Below are 15,755 nucleotides of genomic sequence, written 5' to 3'. Positions count from 1 at the left end.
TCATCAAAATAACAAAGGCATATATCATAGGTTAAACCTGATAATATAATGCTAACGGCCCTAGAAAATGTTGCTGGAGCTGTTGATAACCCATATGGCATAGGAAGGAATTCAAATAGGCCAACAGGGGGTAATAAAAACTATTGTTTCTCTATCTTCTGAGGTTATACTTACATGCCAGTAACCGCTGCGGAGATCAAGAGTACTAAAGAGCTTGTTGCTATTTAGAGAATCAGGAAGGTCATCTACTCTAGGCAAGGGGTGAGCATCTTGCTTGGTGACAAGGTTTAGCTTGCGGTAGTTAACACAAAATCTATAGGACCCATCATTTTAACAAGGACAACGGGAGACGCCCAAGGGCTAGTGCTTGGTGGTATAACCCCTTTTTCTAACATTTCATTAACCAGTTTATGAATTTCTCCTCTATAATGATAAGGCAACCGTCGTGGATGCTGCTTTATTGGCAAAGAGTCACCAGTATTTATACTATGAGATAATACCGAGGTATGGCCTAAACCATCATTAGAAACATCTAGAAAAAAAAAGCAATGTCTCAAGAATCTGTTTCTGATCTGACTTACTAAGATTAGGACTAATAGCTGCATGTAACTCAGACAAGGTAACTGAATCAAACTTATTGTTTTGAACACTAGCGCACATGTTGTGTATAGGTGGACTAGATGAGGCTGAAGGGTATAACTGGCCAAAACCTAGCTATTTTTTGGCCTGCATGAAGTTCAACAGAAGATTTAGACGGATTGAGAATTCTTACTGGTATCATCCGCTCAGAGGCTTGACTGATACTGTATGCAGTAATATAAGATGATTCAGAATCCTCACTGAGGCTACATACCATACCTATTTTTTCTTTACAACTCTTGGCGATAATATAATGTCGGTCACAAAGACTGGTCCATAGTCTGATGATTGGACAAAAACAGGTAGATATTCCTTACAAGATGAATTGACAGGGGCAGAAAGACCTTGGGTTGGTGGTTGGACAGGAAGAGGCAAAGGGGTCAAAGGTGTGCTGCCATGGGGCCCAACAAGGCAATAGGAATCCCCTACGACAGTCAACTGCAAAGAAGAAAAGGTCAAAAAATCCCAACCAAGTACACATTGCAGAGGGGCAAGCACATTATAACATACCAAGAACTCTCCCACATACAAAAATTGGCTTCCCGGAAAAGACAAAGAAATATCTGCTGAACCTGAAGAATTTAGCGGCTGTCCGGTAAAAGAAACACAACTGTTGGATATGCTTCGAAGTGGAGGAAGGGCTTTGTTTTGGTGTACACAGCGTGCAGAAATACGCTGAAAGACACTTGAACTAAGCAGGGATTTCATGGAACCAGTATCAATTAAAACTGGAACCTGCACACCTTCAAGCTCACAAAATAGCAGGGGTTGGCGAGGAGCTAAGGGTTTCAAACGAAAGTCTGAAGCAGAACCAACAGCAAAAACAGAGGGGTGCTCGTCGTTCCAGCCCCTTAACGAGGCACCCCCTGGACGTTTAAAGACGCCTTACTACCATTTAAATAATGAGGCCTAGCTGAATTAACAAATTGTCGATTGTCCGGAAATGGAGATGCCTAGGCCCGTTACCTTCCTTGGTGAATCGGCCCTTGTTATTGGCACAGATACTTTCGTTGTGTCCTAATCCGGATCAAAGTGAGCATTGTCGATGTCCCTTTCCAGAACGTCTTCGGCGTGGACAGTGCCGTCTCATGTGGCCCACTTCACGGTACTCAAAACAACGAATTTCTGGCCGACTGCTTCTCCTTGATTCACCGATAGCTGCGATCAATTGGTTCTGGCCTTCCACAACTTGGGTCAACAACATTGGTAGGTCATCGCATGACTTGCATTGCAGCTCATCGCAAGGAAACTGCGGAGGAACGATGTGGGTGGTAGTAGCACATGCAGGATTGCCGGAGGGCAAAACTTCAAGCGATCGAAACCGTTTCGAAAACGCCAACATTTCGTCCAATTCTGGGGTAGGATGGGATTCCAAGAGCTTCAGTTGGACAACATTAGGTAGGCCTTTGAAGAACTGGCGTCGCAAAAGGGCATCAAAGGCATCTTCGGATAAATCTGGTGGAGGTGGAGGGCATCTTTAAGTCGCCAAAAGTAAAGGGTGGGGTCCTCTGTTGGTCGTAAACGGTGTTCCTCAAACTCTCGATAATACTGTTCCTGGTTTACTGCAGGGGCAAAACAGTTCTTCAGACCGTCGACCAACTCTTGGTATGTGATGCGATCACGAGCGTCAAGTGACTCGAAATAGGATGCGCCCGGTCCTTGTAGAAAAGCGGGCAGTTTGTACAAGCGGGTTTCCTCATTCCATGAGTTGGCTTGAGCACAGCGCTCAAAATGGCGAAACCACGAAAGGAGATCGCCAGAGCTGAATCATTCCGGAATAATGTTGGTCGCCATTCCTGTCACCAAAATGTAGCGTTAACGCTAATAAAGGACACTGGTTCATACGCCTGTATTCATCATATTCTGAATCACGACTGACTTGCATTGTTAATTACAATTACTCAAAATACATGAATCTGGTTACAATCAATCAACAACACCAGAGTACAAAGCATAGTGACAGCAGTACATTACAAACATGATACAGAGATGATGACATATAGATTGATTACAGGCTAGATACATTACAAGTTTGTAAGTTTGCAATGCATCTATTTATGGGAGTAATATCAAAAAAGCAAAACATGATGCTGGGTGGATACCATGACGACAAACAAGTTCAAAACCTTCATTGTTTCCTGAACTGTAAGCGCTATAACTCCTGCAAAGTCTATGATGTCATGTTCACATTGCTCCAGAATAATATGCTAACAATAGCATGATTAACAATGGACAGTCGCTATTACCAATTGTCACATTTTCAAATAGAGGCCTTTGTTTAACAATGAGGCTACCAAGTGTGAACTATTAACGGATAAGTGTGAAGGGATGCAGCTATGCCGAGTGGTCTTTTCGTTTACATTTTTCAAGCGCCCCTCTTTAAAGTGTTGGTCGCTGTGGAGGCGCGTGCCCCACCCGGCCCCCGACTCCCGAGCCCCGACTTCCCTAGCTTATTAGAAAGAAGCACAGTCACTATCCTAAACAAATTCCTACGATTTTCATTCACTCGTCGTCTTTTTACATATCTCTAAAAAAAGTGTCAAAGCCAAAAACTAAGGAATTTCTGAAAATTTCTAAAAATGGAAAGGCAGGTAGAAGCGCTAATCAAATAAAATTCTAAAATACGAAATAGAAAACTGATGGTCTAGTACTTGACATGTCCGAGACTTCGACCTCGTAGCTTCAACCTCGTAGCTTTGACCTAGTAGCTTCGACCTCGTAACCTCGACCTCGTAACTTCATGACAACAGTAACCCAATGATAATTATACTGAAATCTCAACACAATATTTCAATGTTAAAGTCCCTAGTATGCTTAACGTGATAAAGAAAAATGAAAGCATTTCTACATATTTTCATTTCCGCAATTGAAAACGAGGCATAAACACAAGCAGGTTATGCTGCAGAATGACTTTGCCATGTTGAAGTTTTCTTTTCTACGGCTTTGCGGCAATCCTTTTCAGCACACAAGGGTCCAAGCATTCCCAAACCAAAATTGCAGAGTTCTTATTTGCAATCTGGGAGCCTTCTAAAGTAGAATCATTCTCATCTTGAATCCCTTGATGAAGAAGTTTTGTTGTGAGCTGACAAAGCTGAACATCTCCATAGCACAAAACAGAGGGGTTCAAATTTTCACCTGTCGTGACAACAAACTTCCCCGGTTTAGGGCTTTCAAACGTTGTAATCGATTGTACAGCTGTTCTATATGGTCTCAACCAGGTGATAAACTCAGGTTTTTGACCTTCCTTAACCTGATATATAAGAAGGTGGCCAGTGCCCATGCCTACCCAGAGGGCATTTCCATTAATACAGAAACAAGTAATTCTCATATTTTTCACCACACAGCTTGGGCAAATCATGTTTAGTTTCTTCCCACAATCTATACTGCCGATCAAAGCCAAAGTCTCTTTTCCGAAAATTTTTATTTTGGGACTGCCCTTTGCATCAGAAATAAAAAGAAGTTTTCGGAACGCAAATATCACCTTGTTTTCAACATTAAACCCAACATTTGCTTTACTGATTTCAGCTGGGTCTTCAGGCAGTATAGGATATCTGTAAACAGATCCATCACAGCAGACAAACAATCTAGGTCCTGTGTCGCAAGCAAACATTGAAGAAATGGGTCTTCCATCGTTGACGACAAACCTAGTGACGCTACCCAATCGTCCAGCTACAAAATCTTCACTTTTCACCCTTAAAAAGACACCATTTTCAAATCCGATGGCAATGAAACCTAACGTAGCCACAATAGCCCTTGTACCAATGAAAGGCAGTGTGAAGGACCGCATTGCCAGTTTCGTCTCAATTGAATAGATTTTGACATAGTCAGCCTTGTAACTAAAAATCAAAGCCACATGCTCAAAGTCAATTTCACAGATGAATGAAACTTTCAACCAGCTGTGCTTATCTGCAACAAAAGCATCATTTTCAGGAGAGAATCGCTGCTTGACGAAAGTAGTTTCCATGTCAAAAACAACTACTGATAGTCCATCCGGACCAGCATCTTCCACCATCCATAACTCGTTCATCATTTGGATAAAACATGGCTGACAACTATTGCTTGAAATTTTGTTTAAGCCATAAAGAAGATAGAAACTTGGTGACTTCAATTGGATACTGACAACTTTTGATTCAGGGCGCATCACGGGATCTTGTACCCAGCACTTCAACATAAGCTCCTTTAATGTTAAAAGCGAGTACTTGGTGAAACAAACATCATCCAAACTGGGGCGCTCATTACGGAAAACAGCCATGCCAATTTCATCAGATTCCATCTCATAAAATGGAATCCGTCTTGACATCAATTCATACAACAACATTGAGAACGAATAGACATCGACCTTGCTGTCGTATTCCTGCATTTCAAAATTGCCTTGAATACTTTTGCTGATGATTTCTGGGGCCTTGTATCGAATAGAGCCAGCAACATTGTTCAACCCAGTCGGAGATATGAAGTTAGCTTCGCCAAGATCTGCCACCTTGACATTAACGGTACTATGAGGTTCTAATGAAAATACCAAAACATTATCTGATTTCAAGTCCCTGTGGATAATTTTTGCTGAATGCAAAAATACAATGGCATCAGCTACTTGCTGAGCGATGCGGTATATGACAATCCTTTGAATTGGCCATTGCGAATCATTCAGAATCTTTCGCAGGGTTCCTTTATCGGTATATTCGATCGCCAGGCATAGTTTTGGCAGTAAAGCAAGTCCGTAAAACGGAACAATGTAAGGATGCCTCCTTGCACTGCTTAAAACAGCCACTTCTCGCCTCACGTTAAAAAAGTGCGCAAGCGCATCAAACGTATTCCGATTCGTGTTCATTTTGAATTTGTAGACTTTTAATGCCACCAACGAGCTGCCAAGAGACCCTTTATACACTTTTGCAAAGCTTCCTTCTCCGAGCAAGTTGTCATTTGATTCTGTGAAGTTTAGATCATTAGAGGCAAGGATCAACGATGGATCTAAATCCATGAAGAATAATTCTGGGTATATGTCACGCAAGTTAACAACAAGCGGGCTGTGACCTTCAAGACAGATTGTATGATCTTTTGTCAGAGCATCTTTGAAACAGTCAGTGATTTCGAATTGAAAAGGATTGCTGACATTTTGATCCATACAGATTGGACACGAAGCAAACTGGCGCACATATGCAGTGCTTCCATCTGTGCCACTGAATCCATGGTACCATTCAACTATCAAGGTAGCAATCTGATCAACAACAAATACCAACGTGCGGTACCCCGCAACTGACCGGGTCACAACTGTCTCAATTTCATGATGTCCATCTTGCATAGAGTTGAGTGCGACTGATAGAAATAGATCCGAGGAGTTAAACACAATGCCATTGCGCCAGCAATTCAAATTCTTTCGAGTTAAAAGACTTGACAAATCAACGGGTCCGTGATAAAGTCCATTTAGTTGCACTTTAAGTAGCTCAACGAAATGCAGCAGAAAACGACATATAAATCGACTTCTGAATCCTTGAGATATATAAGGAAGCGTATGAACACGTCGTAGTAGCGGCGAAGATGGCTTGAGAAAACCTGACGATGGCGATTGACTTGGGAGCTTTGATGGAACAAGGACCATTTGATCATCGATTCGGCAGGCAATGTGGAAGTCAGTAACCAGTTGCAGATACTGAGGAAAAAACCTATCAACAAATCGGCCACAATCATCTTTGAAAATGAAAGGTATATGCTCTTGCAGGAGAATTCCATTACGGATAAAACTGTGTGCCTCATTTACAGTTAAAATTTTCGCCATGAGATCAAATAACCATTTCGGGTCTATGAAGTACAAATCTTTCAGCTGCTGATTGGCATTGTCGTAGTGCAAAATAACGCCTACAAAAAGATACATGGACTGTAGGACTACAAAGATAAATTCTGCCTTGTTTGTAGGCAAAAGAGCGTAAAACATGATGTTGGTAGGCCTGTATAAACACAATATCAATAACTGGTGATAGGAACAAGACTATTCATGCGCCGGGTACTCACAACAAGCTCCTTATCAAAACAACAACTACTGTAGCAGTATTGATAAACGATTCGTACATTCGTATAGAGAATCTTGCATGGCTATCTAGCAACCTGCCTAACCAAAAAGTTTAAAATTTAAAACAGAAAATTAAAGACCGCTGATCATTTAAAGCCTTGGGAACATTCTAGAAAATGACTAGAGATCAGGTTTCTGGAAGCGTGAAACATAAATGGTAAGCAAAATTTGACCTTCGACTTTTTCAAGTCTGATGATACCATTGGAAAGAGTTTGCAAAACTGAGTAAAATGTAATAATACGACAATGTGATCTGACCTACTAGCTACAATTTATTACTGTTAAAAGTTTTCGTATTGTCAAACAACTTACTTCAATAATGATTAATGACTGTGTAGTCGAATTGTAGTCAAACTTTAAAAAGTTTCGTTAGGCAGGTTGCTAGATGGTTATGCAAAATTCGGCATTGGCAAATATATGTTCAGATTTTGCTGTAGCAACAGCCTAACTTTTGGCTTCATTATAAAATCATCAATAAAAAGGTACAGTTCAGGCTAATGTAGCTAATCTGTATGTGTAATATACAAAATTAATGCTGGTACGAAAGGTATACAATGAACTATCGCATGAAATTCGAAAAAATGGAAAGCTACAGCGAATGAAGTAATAAAGTCAAAGAATATTTTAAATGAAATTTATTGGACATTTATCCTTAAGTTTGAGCATTTAATGTTTGATTTTTAGTTAATGCATTTGTACTTCTATTTTTACAACACATATCACAGATAGGCATAGAGCACGGGTACCCGTGGGTGATGCCCAAATAGCAGCTGTTTTTAACTAGTTTACATCCTGTTTAAACATTCTTCTTATAATAATTTCATAATTTGGTGATCTCTACAATGGGAAATAGAGCATCTGCCCCTCAACGTATCACTGCACCATCTGCCCATTAAAAACCAACAAGCAAAATGTGTTGAGAAGCAGAACAAGGCATGCACTCAGGGTAATACATATAAAAAGTACTCATATGAACATTCGTTTAAACTTCACGGTTTCAAGGCATCGCAGGTTTTAAGGTTTGTTTACCTGCGTCATGTAAAAAGCGTGTTGCTCGTTGCACATCCTCTGGAACAAAATATTCATGCGGCCTAGCATTCACGTTTTCCTCAACAAACTCAATGAACTCCTTTGTTGTAAGGACTGGAATTTTACCAGCACTCTTCATTGCAGATTGTCTCTCGGACAGAGCTTTTGCTAAAGTCAAAAAGCTTGCTGGAACCATTTCTCCAAGGACTGGAACCTTTCTTCTGATCTCCAGTGCTCCAAATTTTCTCTCTTCAAAAACAGCTTTCTTTGCAGCATTGCAAATGGCTTTTCGTAACCTTTCAATTCCTTCAATCAAATAAGCAAATTTTGAAAAAAACAATTCTTTAGGGATTTAAAAAAACTAATGAATAGGATGGTGAAGGTGGACAATTTGTGATAATGTGGTCTCGTGAGTCATAGAGCAATGGCATTAGTAAGATGTTCGTTATTAGTTGGAAAGCTGACAGCAGCATCAATAGCTTTCATATACGAACGAAAACAGTTAAAGAATGTTTCCAATACTTGAGATCTATCCTTCTACGGAAAGATGTACACGTTTAATCTATTGAAACTCCTATAGAGTTTACATACACATCCAAACCATTTATAAGGAATTGCATTAAAACTATTTAAGCATCTATGCAGCTGATTGAAATGCCAACTCTATTCGTAAAAAACTTTTACCTCTACTACATTCGTTCCGGTTTTTCCTTTCATGACTGCAAGTAATGATGAATATTCCTTCTTTCGTGCATGCTACCTTCTGGAACTGTCTATGGATAAAATCGAAAACCTTATTCACCTGCTCCTCCACGAAGCCTTTTTTTATTGCTTCTTGGCTTACTTTGTCCAAATGGGTACCAACAACTAGAACAACCGCATTCTCTACCCTCGATTCGATATTTTCAAGCCAGATCCTCAAGGTTTCAAGCCCTGTCTCACACTCAGTCACATTCCAAACAATAACGTACAAAGAACGTTCTGTCAGGAAGCATTGGTGTGTGGCGTAATAATCATCTTGACCGGCGAAATCCCAGCATTTGAATTTTACATCGTCCACCGATATGTCTTTTACTTCAATTCCTGCCAATAGGAAAAACATCTACTAAGAGAAATCATTCATCACAGAGAAGATCATCAAAATATAATAAATTAGAGCTTTTCTGGGGGGTCGCAGGGGTGTTTTCCAGCGAATCTTATTTCTTTTAGAACTGATTTGGAAAAACTTCAAGAAAAAACTCAAAATGCTAGATACTTTCCACTAACTAATCAACCTATTACAGAATAAATAATTGCCTTTTTACTAGAAGGGGGATTGCTAATCCACCAAAAAGGTGCAATATAAAAGAGCCATATTTTTTGGAAAGGGAAGCCCAGATGCGGATGAAATCCCATTAGATTATACATCATAAAAACATCAACAAGTAAGCACATTTTCATCAAAATCTGAGATGTTGGGATTCACTGCTGCCCTATGTTGATTTCATATGGTATTACCCCCGGCCAAAAAAGCAACTAAGATTTTTTATTACGAAGGTGTTATTTTCAAATTTCGAATAACTTTTTTCTATGACTATAAACAGGAATTAAATAGCAACAGAATGTCTGAAAATTATAGACCTTTTGTTGACTCATTTAGACTGAAATTAAAGTCTTTGGCGATTCTGTGCGCCAGAGTGGTTTTTCCCGAGTTAGCTGACCCTACAATCATCAGCTTCATCGAAGAATTCGGCTGGGCATTTCTTAGCTTGTTGTTCAAATATCGCATCACATCAGACGTACATTGCCTTTGAGCAACAGGAGGCTCTATCAACTGAAAAATATTATCAGAATCATAACCACGATTACCTAGTTCATATTCTTGATCTTTGTTATATTTTAATCAACAATCATTTTATCCTTAGCAACGATGTTAAAGTATATTTTATATACACGCAAACGTCTAAGTTATAAGACCTAAACTTATAAGGGTTATATAATCTGTAAGATATTTTTAAGATATTACCACATATAAATTAATAGTCATGTCCATTCAAACGGTACATTTTCAAAATTTTTGATAGCATTACCGTTGGATATGCTACGAAGCCTTTAGGTAGTTATCGGTAAAACGTAAATATGTCATATATCACCATCTTCATCGTTGCCGTCATCGTCGTTATCGTCGTCGTTATCGCTTTTGTCATCATCGACGTATTTTATGTCGTTTTCATTGTCCAAATTTGCGTTAGAATGGTTACCTGATTCATTTCTTCAATTTCTAGATACGTCAGGTTGGAAAGTCGGGCAAGTTCGGCTGGCAGTACTTCAACTTCTCTATTTCGACTTAGATAAAGACTTTTCAATGTTCTTATGTCACAGAGGCAACTTTGTACGGTATTGATGTCATTATCGGCTAAATTCAATTCTACAAGCTTGGAGCGAGCAATAGACTCATCTAAAATACTCAATTTATTTCCTTGAAGGTTCAACGTTTTCATTGCTGGGCTCCACTTATCGACGGTTGGCAAGCTAGTGATTCTATTCTTTGACAAGTTCAATTTTCGAAGAAGCTTCAGTTCAAAGATTTCTTTAGGCACGCTTTCAATTCTGTTCTGCGCCAAACTGAGTTTTGATAAGCAGCTCATATGACATACATCAGCAGGAACAGATGAAATTGCATTTCTAGATAAGTTCAGGCTATGGTAGTTATCAATTCTTCTTAAAAAGAACTGCGTTAATTGGCCTAATTCCATTCCCTGCCAGTTTGCTTTCCTTATAGCAACATTACAAAACATTTCCAAAAGTACAATTTCTGCAACGTTGATTCGGCTAAGTCTAACAGCATATGGCACCAGATTCCGGAAATCGACTGTTTTGCAAGCCATCCTATAGAGTTTAAATGATATCAGATTAATTTTATCAAATGCAAATCCTTTTTTCAAGCGACAAACTAAGGCCCGTTCACACTACGCATCTTGAGAATCTTCTTATAGCCATTGAGGATCATTTGCAAGTTACAGCTTAAAAAGGTACTAGAGTTAAAATGCCTTTTTGCCATAAACGGTTCATGTACGATCTAGCCTATACAAAGTCTCAAACGTTAGGTAAATAATCTAGGAGTTGAAAATTGTGCCGAAAATTGTTCTCTGAAAATAGAAACATTTTTGCAATTTTCAAAAATTCCTTGATACGTTTTGAAAATCATTGTTGAATTGGCAGCCTATGTATATCAATCTTTAATAATTTTTGCAAAGATCCGAACATGCAACGGTAAGCTGCCTATGAAGAAGAGAAACGATCAATCTCTTATTCGAAGTTGACATGTTTCTTGCTTTTTCATAGGATATGGCCGCAAAAGCAACATAATTTGGAAAGACACACAGAGTTTTTGACATTCAACAAAGCATAACGTAACCATAAAATAGCTGCACCACCTCAGCTAGAGAGAAAATTTGCAAAACACGAAGTAAAGACTTGAGCAAGCAAAGAGAAGAAAACTGCACTAAACAGCTGAACGTTCTGTTAACTATTTATACCTACCTTAGCTTTGACAGGGTGTCTGAGGGAAGGGAATGATTCCATTCTTCTGGGAAGTATACCCTTTGCAACAGCTCAGGAAACAAAGAACCGTCGTCTTTTTGCTCCTCTTTAGCACGGTCTGTCAATAGCAGCTTTACTAGCTCTTCATCATTTTCATTGAAAGCGATAAACATCAAAAGCAACACAGCTGATTCACATAGCTCAGGATAAATCAAAGCTACCTGTAGGCATTCTTGGATATTCTTAGCGCCTGCCTTGATCAACGTTACGATAGCCTTTTGGCTGTTGTGCTTAACTGCAGTTTGCAGAACAGCATCCAAGCAGGCCTGGTCAACGCCCTGATCCTGTTCACTTTTACGACACAACTGTGTCAGCTTCTGATCATCAGTTTCTGCAAATTTATTCATCTCTAGAGTGTAATGAAGTCAAAAGGAAAGTCAAAAGTATACAATCATCCCGAACAACACAAGTTTGATAAGGGAAAAATACCTACTGTTAGCACAGGTGAAAAAATAATACTGGAAAATGAAAATATTCTATCTTAAAATATTCAAAATATTCTTGTCTTTTTGACATGCTTACATTACTTTCCTGTTTTCAATAACCATCAGAAAAAAGGCTAAAAGAAGGACAACAATTAATACAAGATCTATTCATTGCTTCTAAAATTCTTCCATTGAGGTTCTTTAAAGGAAAATATGTGTTGTTTAAACGAAAAGAACGACTGCCGAGTCTATCACCATACGATTTCAACTCGACACAGTTGTATCCTACAGCATGGCTTTCGTAGGAGGACACATTAATACATTTTCTCTAGGATAAAGAAACCCTTAAAAATGATAATGTCTAGAATGGCTTCCGTTTTCATTTCAAGCTTGTAATGCTATCTCGCTTTTAAGCTTATCTTCTTTGGATCGGCATGGGCATTTTTTAAATGGGCACCGGCAGGACGCAAGGAGGGAATCTTCAGAGAGAAAAATCTATTATAAATGTTCCTGTGTAACAGCAAGATTTCGAATTAAATGGAGATGAAATCAATATAATGAAATAGTTTTGCGAAATGAAAAATTCTAAATGAATCAGAATTGAAGCAACATAAAATATACTAACAACAAAGTTTGACATTTCATTTAAATGAAAATAGATTAACAACTGCATCAAAAGCACTGTATTTACTAAATGAACTTTAAATAGCATTTTCAAATAGATAAAGAACAAAGAAATATAAGACTTGAATATCCGAAAAAGAATACCTTTTAAAATCTACAAGCATAGCCAAATAGAGATGAGAGTTCTTACCTGCAGCTTTCAAAAGCTTACAGGCTTCAGCTTGCCTGCATTCTATAGCAGAAACCAAGGCAGTTCTTCCTTTTTGGTCGGTTAATGAGATGTCAGCACCGTGGTTCAGTAACACTTTTATGCATTCAGTATTTCCAATTGTTGTTGCAATGTGCAAAGGAGTGTAGTCTCCATTCGACATTACATTAACATTGCCCCCAAATCTTATCAATATTTCCAAAACATCAGGTTTTCCATTGCAAACAGCTTCATGTAATGCTGTATACCCAAAGCTGCCTGATTTCATATCTATCAGAAAACTAGCCTTGTCATGTTTTTCAAGCAAGTCCTTAACTTTCTGGCACTTCCCTTGACAGCAAAGCTCGTGTAACAATTTGACATCCTTGCTTTCATCCATTTTATAAGTACATTGAAAATCTTCAAATAAAATTTACGATCTTAAACTTGATAGACTTTCGGTTAAATCTCTGCACTTTATGCTAAAATAGTTTTGAAAATGCTAAGAATGTTTAAGAGCATATGTTAAATTACAACTCTTTAAAGTTGGGTAATGCTATCCCTTGACAAAAATGCAAAGGATAGATTAAGAATGGGGGAAAAGCTCTTGGTGGGTGAATGACTATTAAGCCAATTTAATTTACTACAGTGGAAATAAAACTTTGCACAATATGAGGCTTCCTTTAGACTAATGGAAAAGATATCTCAATTTTATTGAAAAGATATCTCGTGTTTGTGACAAATGAGCGTAAAATAATGGAAAACCTGTCCTAAGCTAGGAAACAAAGAGGATAGATATAGGCAAATTAGTAATTTTGGAAATAATGCCACATTGTATTTCTATGCACACGTTTAGCTGATAGATGAGTGAGTACCAACCTCACCTCAAGTAATACCATATCATGAATCAAAGTCATCAACATTCAAGATATTTGGGGTCTATATTTGTCATTCATGTGAATGCATTTTATTGCTGAGGCATGCTAGCTAGCTGTTTGGGAAGAAAGATACCGTAAACAACAATTCAAAAAACGAAAATAAGAAAAAGGCCTGAAAAAATTGGCCAAAGCCAAAGTTCAGCGACCTCCACCCCCAGTGGCGTACCGAAGGGGGGGAATGGAGGGGTCCTCGAGATTTGTCCAAAAACGATGTAAAACTCATTGGGGGGGGGGGGTAGTATACTGTATGCTTGTGTCAATAACATTTGTAAAATGCTTTGCTATTTACCGTAACTAACATGAATCAAATAATGTGGAAAAATTTGCAAAAAGGGCGTTTTCCCGCATTTGCGAGTGTTTGAAGGGCGTGGTCCAAAAAATTTTCTGGGGGCTGCACCCCAGACCCTTCCACTACTACAGCCCTGGGTACGCCACTGTCCACCCCACCCCCCTTCCTTGAGAGACAGACAAAAAAGACAACCAATCCAATTGTCATATGTATGCCACATTGATTTCTACCTAACTCATGTAAGTTTCTCATGAAATTGTTTCCATGTTAACTCAATATTTGAGTGCACATATAAATGCATACTTATCATATTTGTATTGAAGCCTAATCATATTGAAGTCAAATAAGAAAATATACAGTCCTTTTATTGAGTGTTTTAGACTATGATCTTGAAGACACACAAACCTAAATAGTAATTCTAAACTGTCAAATAGTCACTTTTTAAACTATTTAAATCTCATTGGTGATTCAAGGCAGGAATATTCTACATCAATCATAAAGCAGAACCTGTTAAAAACTTCATAAATGAAAGACTGCATTCTTTGACGCATATTCAAAGTAAAATGCTATAGTCTACAAGCACTAAATGTATCTTTACTCGTTAGAAACTGGTATACTCTGCAGTCTTGGTCATCAAGGAGGTTAAAGTCTCATAATTCCAATGTTGTCATTGTCAGCGGGCAGAGGGGCCGTGAGCTCCTCTGCTTTCAAAATTTGACAGATTTTCGGAAAAATCATTGATTTGTCGGGAAATTCTCAGACTTGACCTCGTACTGATTAACAAAACAGTTTCCATCAATAGCAAGTTGTCAACAACGGATGCCAATATCACATGAAACAGCAGCGATCACGCCGAAACCAAATGACCCCCTATAGAGAAGGCCTATTTACCATGACTCAACGCCTTTAAAATCCTATATTTCTACAAATCAAAATGATTGCTGAGGATTCACAGATTTTTACCATAGAGTGATTTGCTGCTCGGATTTTGTCAGATAAAATCCGAATTTTCAAGGGCCAAATTAGGTTATAGAAATTGGTCAATATTGGTTATATATTATATCTCTATTTGATATTGAAGACCGGGACAGTGCCAAATTTGTGCCTATCACCAGATTTTTGAAAACTTTGTCCCAGATTTGAAAATTTATGCACTTATGTTGCGTAAGGTAAAACAAGGAAGAAGTCGATCAAAACACTGTTGATTTGAAAACAGTAAGAGGCTTTCTGCTCAAAAAGATATAATATTTGATCTATATTCTACTCTACCTCATCGAGTAATGAAAGGTCTGCTTCACTGCCCATTCTGATTCCATTTCATCGTAGATTGAATTCACTTTCGATTCGATTTCTCCCATCTCACTGACCCACTATCCGTCTCCGTTTAGTTAACTTCCGCTTTGCCTCATTTTCATGGAGACCTCCAGTTCAGAAATGTTCAAGTAGAAAATAGTAATGTATTTTCAATCAATGATTTTTAAGGTAATGTGTCCAGCTAAAGCAAGCGACTCTGCGGGGGATTTTAGAAACATGTGGTAAAGGTAATGTGTCCATATAAAAGGACTGCGTATATCCAACTTGTCAAGCCACCCATCAAAATAACAGTTTGCGATGCAAAACTGCTCACATAAAAATCTAACCTGGCAGCAGGATAAATAAACAGAACGACCGTAATGACTGGGGCGATGACATGAAAAATCACATGTTTCTAAAAACCCCCGCAGAGTCGCTTGCTTTAGCTGGACACATTACCTTTAAATTTGGCCACATAATCTGAAAGAACAGCTTAAAGGTCATATGAAACGAAATTTTTTATTGGCCATTTTACGCAATTTGAATTAAATTTTCTAAAGATACTTGTAAGACACCAAAATTTCAACTTTAAAACTCAATTTTGGAGACCGAAAGTGATACCGGGGTCTGGGACGAGAAGACAGGAAGTGACGTAATAGGTTTGACATGTTCTTGGCCTTGAAGCCGT

The 15,755-nt window shown here is 38.5% G+C and overlaps 1 protein-coding gene across 2 annotated transcripts; it reads right to left on the bottom strand.

The window, feature by feature from the left end:
* LOC135685367 (leucine-rich repeat serine/threonine-protein kinase 1) lies at positions 1-15,198 on the bottom strand. 2 transcript variants are annotated; one of them, XM_065201291.2, is made up of 8 exons: positions 15,044-15,198; positions 12,551-12,967; positions 11,252-11,660; positions 9,970-10,597; positions 9,350-9,542; positions 8,414-8,812; positions 7,730-8,035; positions 1-6,489 (listed from the first exon to the last, which is right to left on the bottom strand). In XM_065201291.2, the coding sequence occupies exons 2-8, from the start codon at positions 12,945-12,947 to the stop codon at positions 3,575-3,577; spliced, it is 5,247 nt and encodes a 1,748-aa protein (XP_065057363.2). In that variant the 5' UTR covers positions 12,948-12,967; positions 15,044-15,198; the 3' UTR covers positions 1-3,574. The 2 variants fall into 2 exon arrangements, with proteins under 2 accessions (XP_065057363.2, XP_065057372.2); XM_065201300.2 differs by lacking the exon at positions 12,551-12,967 and having other exon boundaries at positions 15,044-15,187.
* Positions 15,199-15,755: the final 557 nt, after the last annotated feature.

This window comes from Rhopilema esculentum, chromosome 10 (genome assembly GCF_057945365.1).
Source record: "Rhopilema esculentum isolate cy_ngs chromosome 10, ASM5794536v1, whole genome shotgun sequence".
NCBI lineage: Eukaryota > Metazoa > Cnidaria > Scyphozoa > Rhizostomeae > Rhizostomatidae > Rhopilema > Rhopilema esculentum.
This window is presented reverse-complemented; position numbering and strand designations above follow the sequence as displayed.

Bases quoted from the DNA above. Each gene is read 5' to 3' on its own strand.
- LOC135685367 (XM_065201291.2), bottom strand. From the start codon at position 12,947: ATGGATGAAAGCAAGGATGTCAAATTGTTACACGAGCTTTGCTGTCAA. The intron at 9,543-9,969 runs GTAACCATTCTA...AATATTTTTCAG, and splicing joins AAATTGAAGAAATGAATCAG to TTGATAGAGCCTCCTGTTGC. The intron at 6,490-7,729 runs GTAAACAAACCT...ATCTTTTTGTAG, and splicing joins ACGCTTTTTACATGACGCAG to GCGTTATTTTGCACTACGAC.